Below are 10,350 nucleotides of genomic sequence, written 5' to 3'. Positions count from 1 at the left end.
TTCTGAGTCTATGGTTGATTTTTCCCGAATTCAGCAGCAGGTTCTAATGACCCGTATGGTCGCTGCCAAAAAGGTCATTCTTCTTAACTGGAAATCATCCTCAGCCCCTTGTTTTAAAAGATGGCTGTCTGAGATGACACATTGTCCAGATGGAGAGAATGAGATGCTGTGATAAAAAAGCTCAGAGACATTTTCATTTGATGTGAAATAAGTTCTTGGACAAGTTAAAGGGACCTTAGTTATGTTCTTCGTTCATCCTCTCCCTCCTTTTTTTTTTTTCTTTTTGGTCTGGACGTTGGATTGGGGTGGGATATGGGAGTGTATTCAAAATGTTTCTGTTTATGTCATAAATGTAAAATTATAAATAAAATTAAAATTGCAGACGATACCACAGTGGTTGGCCACATCAGCGACAATGATGAATCTGCCTGCAGGGAGGAGATCCAGCACCTGGCTGCCTGGTGTACTGATAACAACCTCTCCCTCAACACAGACAAAACCAAGGAGGTCATTGTGGACTACCAAAAAAACAAGCTGCACACACTCTCCTGTCTGAATCAACGGTTCTGAGGTAGAGCATGTCTCCAGCTTCAAGCTCCTGGGAGTACCCATCTCCGAAGACCTTTCATGGACATTCAACACCTCACACCTGGTTAAGAAGGCACAGCAGCACCTTTACTTCCTGAGGAGACTAAAGAAGGAACATCTGTCTCCGCAGATTCTCACAAACTTCTACTGCCGCACCATTGAAAGCGTACTGACCAACCGTGTGACAGTGTGGTACAGCAGCTCCACTGAGGCCGACAGGAAGGCACTCCAAAAAGTGGTAAGACCGCTGAGCATATCACTTGCACATGGCTCCCTGCCCTCAGAGACATTCACCATCAGCGCTGTGTGCGCAGAGAGCGCACCATCATCAAGGACTCCCACCCCAGCTACACACTGTTTAACCTCCTCCCATCCAGATACAGAAGCATTTGGACCAGAACCAGTCCGCTCAGGTCCAGCTTCTTTCCCTCCACCATCACCTTGCTGAACTCCTCACCACTCCACTAATACTCCTACTTGGACATTGCACACAATTGTTATTTATTAATTATTATCCCTTGCATTTCCATAGAACAGATTGTTTACTGTATATAGAATACAACACATAACTGCTTACTGTAACAGTATGTAACATACTTTACATATTGTGTTTATAGTTTTATGTGTATATATACATGTATATATCATTCATAGATATATTTATAATTGTGTATATATTATTCATATAGTTACATATTTCATAGACACATCATATTTATGCCTGCTAATGCACATTTGCACTGTCCGTTATGCACTGTTGCTACTATTTGCACTTCTGATAGACACTGACTGCATTTTGTTGCCTTGTACTTGTACTGAACAATGACAATTAAGTTGAATCTATCTATCTATCTATCTATCTATCTATCTATCTATGAAAAATGGAGATACGAGGCTTTGTTCCAAAAGCAGCGATATATAATATCTTACTGGTAGAATTTTGTGCTACATATTTAATGGGAAAAAGTTTGGACCTTTCCCTTCAAATACATTATCACAAGTAAAATAAGAGAAATTTATTCCTATTACTAATATTAATTTATTACATTTATTATTGCACAGAGTTTATCTTGCGAAGATTTTAAAAAGATGTTGATGTTAGTTGTTTATTTTGTGATGCTGGTGTAGAAACTGTGTCATTATTCCGGAATTGTCCTCACACTGCTACCTTTAGAAATCTTTTTTACTTTTATTTGTAATGATTTCTTTTCATTTTGCAAATATTTAATATTAAATATATAATAATAAAAAGAACATTACATTTTCTGATCAACCTTCTTACTTCAACTTCTCAACCCTTGTGTGGTGTTGATATGTTGTTATTCAGTGGTCTGGTGGTCCCACCGCATTATTGTTTTTTAAATCAATACAGCCGTAAAAAATTATGTAAAAAAAAATTCCAGATGTTTAAAATCTCACAAGTGTCCAGCGTAGGGTTCTCCTTTAGCAGCTGTAGCCAGTCAGCAGCCTCTCCATGTTGTCCACCCTCACACACACACACACACACACACACACACACACACACATATATACAAACACATACACACACACTAACAGCAGGCCATGTAGGAGGAGAATAGAGTGAAGGACACAGCACCTCCTAACTTTAACTTCCCCCAACACCACATGTGTAATATAAATGTGTGGGGTTTTTTCAGTGTGAAGTCACTGAAAATGTGTTATTTTATATGATCTTCACAGAAAATGAACAAAGGCCAAAGAATCTGAGGTTGAAATAGTAGTAATCACTTGATTTTTTCTTTTGTTAAACACTGAAAATGAGTCCCACAGATCTGAACACATTCACAAAAGTAAATTTAACAACAAGTGATCTGTTTTCTTTATTTCTGAACATGAAACTGACAGTGTGTACATTGCATTTCTGCTTCACCAGCATTAAAGCACTAAAGATTCTTCAACTGATTTCTGTTTTTACTTGGTGGTGAATTATTTTGACCCCTAGTCGTATTTTTTGTTGTTCTACACTTTATGTGCACTGCATTATATATGTATGTAATATACATGCATTGTGTGTTGTTGAAAAGTGAGTAGATCCCTTAGATCCATGGATTCAGGCCAGCTAGTCGAGCCCAGAGACCAAACTAAACACAGTGAAGCAGCATTTTGCTGTTATGCTGCAAACAACTGGAACAACCTGCCAAAAGATCTTAGATGCCTCAAATGGAGCGATTTTTAAATGAAGGTTAAAATGTTTCTCTTTTTGTGCTTTTAGTTCATTTTGTTCTTATTGCACTTCATTTTTAGCATCACGCCTTTAATAAGCTAATTTTTAATCATATTTCAATAGCATGTTTTTTTATTCACACAGTCTTTGTATTTTTCAGAAAAATATATTTTCAGAAAAAAGGTACTAAACGGTCACTGGAGCAGTCCCCCTCTTGTCACTGGGGTGGTCCCCTCAAGGGTACATCTCAGTACCTTTAGTCAGGGAACATAACTGAACCATAATCCATTGAAATGATACTTTCTAGGTTGTTTTGACTCCACACACCCCGTCTCGTCTCCAGGCTTTTTATTTTATTGTTCTGTTTTAAAACATTCGGTTATGAAAAGATACGAATACGTACTTTTCACCTAGAAAAACGTATTTAAAGTTCACAACTGGACCTTAAAACCACTGTTGTACCTTTGAGGGAATATTTACACTGTTTGTACCTTGAAAGAAGAGTGTACCTGCAACTGATGAAAGCAAAAAGTACCTGCACAAAACCTTTATTTCTAACAGTGTAATTCATGTTTTATGTATATATTTATTTGCTTTTGTCTATTTCTTTTTAGCAGTTTATAATTCTGTTCCATTTCCTCTTTTACCTTTTATTTTCATTGTTTTTTCACTCTTATGCACTTTATCCTCCTTTTCACTTTGATTTTGTTCTCTTTTGTTTATATAAGGTACATTGAATTACCTTTGTACGGTTTAAATAAACCTGCATTGTCTTGCCTAAACAGCCAATCCTAAGGCAGGAGTCCGAACACAACTAGCCAATCACAGAACAGGAAGCGGAATACATCCTGCTGCTCCTTCTGCTTTAATTACTGGCGCTTTACCGCCACCTGCTGCTAGAAACTGACCCTCACACCTCAGTATGTTCAGGGTTACAGAATGAGAGTTTGAATTAAAAAGTTGACAATATATTAAGATATGTGAACTGAAGAAATGTATCCAACATAGACCAACTACTTTCATTTAAAAATAATGTTAAATGTTTTTGCTTCGTCTTACATGTTTGTTTGTTTTTATAACACAGTTACATGCATAGTGGGTAGTTTATGCTGGAAAGCCCTCCAATTTGGCTAAATTAGAACTATTCTGACAAGAAGAGTGGGCAAGAATTCCTCCACACTGATGTGAAACACTGATCTAGAGCTACAGGAAGCGTTTAGTTGCAGCTGTTGCTCTAAACGTTGGCACAATGGGTTCACACGGGTGAAAGAGGTGTTACAAAACTTTTTTATTCTTTTATATTCCATTTACATTACATTTTATATGAGAATGTGAAACCATTTAGTGTGACAAATATGCAAAACAAGAGAAATCAGGAGGGGTAAATACTTTTTCACACCACTGTGTAATAATATAATGGAATTATTATAATTATTATATTTATTATGATCAATATAAGTAGTATGAGATCAATAATACCAATGATAATTTAAACTAAGCTCCAGCATTCAAAGCAACATCATGGGAGCATTACATGCATATGTTATTATGGGTATATAACACTATAGTTACTGCAACAAAAGGACTTTGCTTTGTTGTTCATTGTTTTATAGTTTACTGTCTGGATTTACTGACTCTTGCACTGGTTTCCCTGAAACATCCTGTCTGTTGTTTCACATTTATTTCTTTTCTCACTGAGAAACTGACTGTGATGAGAAGAATTAAAGACACAAACATACTTGATCAACATTGATTTATAATATTCTTTGTACAGAAATCTTGAATTCAGCATATTTCATCACATATTTTGAGAATTTAAAACAAACAATTCATTATAAATCTTACCCATAACAAAAAGCTTTGCATTGTTGTTTACCAGTAAATTACTTATATGAATGATTGTAGAACTACCAAACACAATGTTACAGTATCACAGTATTACAATGTTTTCACATTTATAAACCGTAAAATTTCAATAATAACAATAAAATGACAATATTATACATCAAAAATTAAAAAAAGAAAGTATTACAATACAATTTACCATAAAAGCCTTAAAAAAGATGTAGTGTCAGGGGATGTGATATTAAAATATATACAAATTCTTTTTTCTTAATTGGGTATTTAAATATGAAATGTATGTTTTGGAAAAAATATATAAACTACATGTATAAAAATACATACAATCTAAAATATTTAATAAATTGTTAAAATGTATTGTATAAAATATGCTTGAGTGCCCATCAGTATACTTGGGGAGCCTCCCAAGAACACGTATATGTGAGAAACATATTCCATAATTCCATTAATTCACCAATTAAAAAAAATACATTTATTTTTTCAGCATGAACAGAAAAAAAAATACAAAGTTAATAACAGAAAATAGACTATGAGTAAACATGGACGTTGTTTTTTGAGTAATTCTAATTAAGCCCTACAAGTGAATGGTATGAATTTGTACATCTACACTCATCATCCACTACTAGAAACCTGAGTCACAATTGTGACGCTTCAGACACGACAACATAATTCACAAAAAGATTAATTATAGATTAATTATAATGTTAGATGTGTCTGTTTTGACTTTGTAATTGATACAATTGGCCTGTCTTGATGTTGGAATAGACTCAATACAAACCTGTCTTGACTTGGGAATAGACTCGGGACTTGCCTATCTTGATTTTGGAAATGCCTCAGTACTTGCCTGTCTTGAATTGGGAATTGACTTGAGACTTGACTTGGGACTTGATTGTCTTAACTTGGGAATTGACTCGGGACTTGTCTGTCTTTAGTTTGGAATTGCCTCAGGACATGCTTGTCTTGATTTTAGAATTGACTCGGGACATGCCTGTCTTCAATTGGGAAATGTCTTGAGACTTGACTTGGGACTTAATTGTCTTGACCTGAGAATTGACTCGGGACTTGTCTGTTTTGATTTTGGAATTACCTCGGGACTTGTCTGTCTTGATTTTTGAATTGACTCAGGGCTTGCCTTTCATGAGTTGAGCATTGACTCAGGACATGCCTGTGTTGAATTGGGAATTGACTTGAGAATTAACTGTCTTGTCAGTAGACACTAATGAAGCATGATTACTCACTAAAGACCTGCCTGTCGACTTGGAAGTTGACTAGGGACTCGACTGTAGAGTTGAGAATTGAGTAAGGACTTGCCTATCTTGACTTGGGCATTGACTTTGTCCCACCAATAGACAGGGGACTCTGATAAAGTAGATAAGGAGTGTAGATGAATAATAACAATGTGGGCACTTCCATATATAATCACCTAAAGATAACTAAGCAGATACAGTTATTTTGAATGATACAATGTATTGTACACAAGTTGGATTTTGACCCAACTCTTGTCTCCTTGTTTTTGCATCTAAACTCATTCTGGAATCATAATTTTGGCAGATTTTCCTTACTCCTCTTCTGATTCATATTTCAAGGCATTCACATTATCTTTGTTGTCTTCTAGCTCCTTTTTGCAACTGTCCACCAACTTCTTTGCATCTGCGAACATTGTTCCTCGCATTGTAGGATCTTCGCACCTATGGAGATTCTTCTCATGAAGTTCACAGACATCAAGAGCTTCTATAAGCCTTTTTCTAGGGACTTTCAGGGCCTTATGAGAAGGCAAATGAAAAGCCAGACACACATTGTCCCACACGTAATACGTGGTGTAGCGTTGACATTTCACAGTTAATCGTGCTTCATTAGTGTCTACTGAAAGTTCAAACTGGTGGTCACTAGAAATGGCTTGTGCATCCCAGATAATTTGCCCATTCTTGTAACGAGCAAACTTACTGTCTTCAAGAAGTGGGAGGTCTCCAAAACGCTTGCTGTCTTGAGGACTGTGAATCAGCACAGCGTACACAATTTCCTGTTTGTAGAACATGGTCTTGAAGACCCTCAGAACTGGTTCCTTTCCTCCACAGTTCTGCTCCTTGTACAGTTCCATCAGCTCAGCCAGGGGAAATGTAAATCTGTAATTACCGTAGCGGGATATATCATGCTGGAAAGCTGGTGAGGTGGTAAACTTCTTCAGGAATGTCTCTGTCATTTCGATTTTCTCATTCTCCAAGTAGAGTTTCTCTGCAGACTTGATCTCCTCTTCATTAATTGCTAATGTCCACCATGAAAACTCAGTGTTAGGGGGCCTAGTGTTAGGGGGTTTAATCTTCTCTGACTCCAGTATTGCTTTGAATGGTTCTTTGGTAGTGACATGGGCTACACTTGAAACATGAAATTCAACAGGAGTTGGATATTCAGGCACAGTTTTATCTAAGTAATCCAGTATCTTTGGTTTGTCTCTAGATTTTGCCTTAATGTTGTCAGTGTCCCTCCGGCCCAAATGACATATTTTCGTCCATATCGTAGGATCTTCGTCTATGTGTTTTCTCAGCTCTTCTAAACTCAGGTGCTTCCCGTCCACTGAGATCTCCGTCATGTCACGTAAATTTAAATCTGCCTTGAACTCCACCTGCAAAGATAAAGATTACTGCACAAACTAGAAAACAATCCTGCTGTAGAACCTCTGAAGGGCTCTCCAAAAAAGTTCAAAAGCACAAGATTTTTTTTCCGTTCTGAAAAGCTGTCAACATATTTCTATAAACAATTCTAATGTGTGTTTTCTATAGAGTTCTGAATGAATGTATTAATTTAAAGTAAGAAAAACTTCAGTCATTGTGATGATTGAGAGATCAGTGCAGAATCTGCTCTGAATTGCTGGATTTGAGTTGAACAGATGTTGGAAGTCCATGTCACGTGTTTTATTTTTCCTATAATTTAGTCAGTGCTAACAGTGTCTGCATGATGTACTGGCCAAACTCCTACTTGTGTTTGCCACCAACACTGGCCTTAACATGGTTCAGTGTAAGTTGATGATCATCAAACCATTAATCTTTGATATCAATGAGATATTTACATTTAAATTGACAGCCCTTTCGGCCAACATTGGCCTGGTTTCTGATGATGGTGATGCAATGTATGGCTTTCTACAGACCCACTGAAAAACACATCCCATGCTAAATTTGGCTACATTGGTGTCACATCCATGTACCCTGTACAGGTTATTCATGCTAGTTCAAAATTGATATTATTTCAATGTTTAAATAAACAGAAAGAAAAACAGGGGGAAGCATCTGTGCAGCCTATTCAGATTTGCCAGATTGGGATGATTCTACTCAATTGCTTCAATTTGGGAATTTTAACTCACTTGGAATTTAGACTAAAATCATTTTGCTTTGAGTGACCCTATACCTTAATTATGTTTATTTTATGTGAGGTCAGGAATGGCTTATTCTGCAAGTAAGTAAAGTTTCTCTGCAGACTTGATCTCCTTTAACCAAAATATCATTTGGAATAGTTTCTCGGTAGTGGTGTGGGCTACACTTAAAACATGAAATTCAACAGGAGTTGGATATGTTGGCACATTGTTAACTAATTAATCCAGTATCTTTGGTTTCTGCAGTTTGACTTAAACCTGTCAGTGTCTGACAGGCCCAACCGACATACCTTTATGTCCTTTTTCTTCTCTGAGATCTCTGCCATTTCATGGGAATTGTATTCTGCCTTTATCTCCTCCTGCAAAGACAAAATTTAGAGGATGTCACATCTTTACATTTTTTCTCACAACAAACCAAATTAGAGCAGATGTCAGAGAGTCTGATCTGCATAATCAACAAAAACTTCATCTAGCCAGGGTGCTATAATTTAGTCAGTGCTAACAGTGTCTGAATGATGTGTTGGCCAAACTCCTCCGTGTGTTAGCCACCAACAAGGACCGTAACATGGTTAACTGTAAGTTGATGCCCATCAAGTAATTTATCTTTGATATCAATTAGATATTTTTAATACAATTTCACAGCACATTCATTGGCCGTTCGTTCTACAGGCTCGCTAAAAAATACACGCCATGTTAAATTTGGCTGCATTGGTGTTACATCCATTAACCCCGGACAGGTAATTCAAACTGGCTCAAAATGAATATTACTAAAAGTGTTTCAATGTTTAAATCCACAGGAAGTAGGTTACAGATAATATAATCTGTGCAGCCTATTCAGATTTGCCAGATATGGATGAGACCTCCAAGTTGGTTCAAAGCCCACTTCAGACTTCTAACCCACTTGGATTTTAGACTGCAAATTCGACCGGCACAACAGACATACCTTCTTCACTATCACTGGATCTTCGTTTTTCAGGTCTTCTAAATCCACACGTTTCCGCTTCACTGAGATCTTAGCCTTTTCAAGTGAATCGTGTTCTGCCTTGAACTCCACCTGCAAAGATAATGGTTACTACACCAACTAGAAAACAGTCCTGCTGTAGATCCTCTGAAGGACCCAAAGAAGTCAAAAATAGAACTTTTTTTAACAAGCTGTCAACCTGTTACCATAACCCATTTTGGTGTTTTGGTGACTGCTATAGAGTTCTGCCTGAATTCACTGAGATCATTTAAAGAGGAACTCTCTTTCTGGAGAAATTTGCTGAGTCAGAATTGTTCACAATTATAGTACTAGGAAGCAGACGTCCAAAGTATTTGATGGCTCTAAAAGCTACATCCCATTAAGTTATTACACAACACAGTGATAAATGTGTTGCTTGATACTTGAGACATTTCTGATAGTTTTGTTATAAAGCGTTGGCATAAAACGTACTTTTAGTAAAAAAAAAAGAGAGAGAGAGAGACTGAACCTGCCAGCGGTCAAGCAGAACAACCCAGAGCGAATGGAAATTGACGGTGTAAGCAAAAAACTACAACCCCATTTCCAAAAAAGTTGGGACGCTGTGCAGAATGTGAATAAAAATAGAATGCAATGACGTCCAAATCATGTAAACCATATTTTTAAAGGAAAATACCACAAAGACAACGTATCAAATGTTGAAATTGAGAAATTGTTGTTTGAAAAAGGATTTTAGCTGCTCAACAGTTCGGGGTCTCCTTTGTCGTATTTCTCATTTTATAATGCACCGAATGTTTTCAGACAGGTTTGGACTGCAGGCAGGTCAGTTTAGCACCCGGACTCTTTTAATAGCCATGCTGTTGTAATGTATGCAGAATGTGGTTTGACACTGTCTTGCTGAAATAAGCAAGGCCTTCCCTGAAAAAGACGTTGTCTGGATGGCAGCATATGTTGCCAAAACATGTATATATAATTTAGCATTAATGATTCACAGATGAGCACAACACTCATGCCATGTGCACTAATGCCCCCTTATACCATCATGAATACTGGCTTTTGAACTGTGCGCTGATAACAAGCTGAGTGGTCACAGCGTCCATAATTTCCAAAAGAATTTTAAATGTTTTTTTGTCGGACCACAGGACACTTTTCCACTTCACCTCAGTCCATTTTAAATGAGCTCAGGCCCAAAGAAGGCGGCAGTGTTTCTGGATCCTGTTTATGTACAGTTTCTGCTTTGCGTTTTAGAGTTTTAACTTTCAATTGTGGATGCAGCGCCAAACTGTGTTCACAGACAGTGGTTTTCAGAAGTGTTTCTGAGCCCATACAGTGATTTCCACTGCAGAATCATTGTTTTTAAAGCAGTGCTGCTTGAGGGCCCAAAGATCCTGGCCA

General features: G+C 37.1%; 1 protein-coding gene across 1 annotated transcript; it reads right to left on the bottom strand.

Moving 5' to 3' along the window:
- Nucleotides 1-4,989: 4,989 nt before the first annotated feature.
- Nucleotides 4,990-9,071, bottom strand: LOC118824213. The gene is made up of 3 exons (XM_036594223.1): nt 8,941-9,071; nt 8,288-8,356; nt 4,990-7,253 (listed from the first exon to the last, which is right to left on the bottom strand). Exons 2-3 carry the CDS (start codon nt 8,321-8,323, stop codon nt 6,192-6,194), a joined length of 1,098 nt encoding a protein of 365 aa, XP_036450116.1. The 5' UTR covers nt 8,324-8,356; nt 8,941-9,071; the 3' UTR covers nt 4,990-6,191.
- Nucleotides 9,072-10,350: the final 1,279 nt, after the last annotated feature.

The sequence above is a fragment of the Colossoma macropomum genome, unplaced genomic scaffold, assembly GCF_904425465.1.
Source record: "Colossoma macropomum unplaced genomic scaffold, Colossoma_macropomum, whole genome shotgun sequence".
Taxonomy (NCBI): Eukaryota; Metazoa; Chordata; class Actinopteri; order Characiformes; family Serrasalmidae; genus Colossoma; species Colossoma macropomum.
Note: the sequence above shows the minus strand (reverse complement) of the source record. Positions and strands in the feature narration are given on the sequence as shown.

What these genes read in the sequence shown, in the direction of transcription:
- LOC118824213 (XM_036594223.1), bottom strand. Translation starts at nt 8,323, where the DNA reads ATGGCAGAGATCTCAGAGAAGAAAAAGGACATAAAG. An exon ending in AGAAGAAAAAGGACATAAAG is followed by an intron (nt 7,254 to 8,287) that starts GTATGTCGGTTG and finishes TTATCTTTGCAG; the next exon opens with GTGGAGTTCAAGGCAGATTT.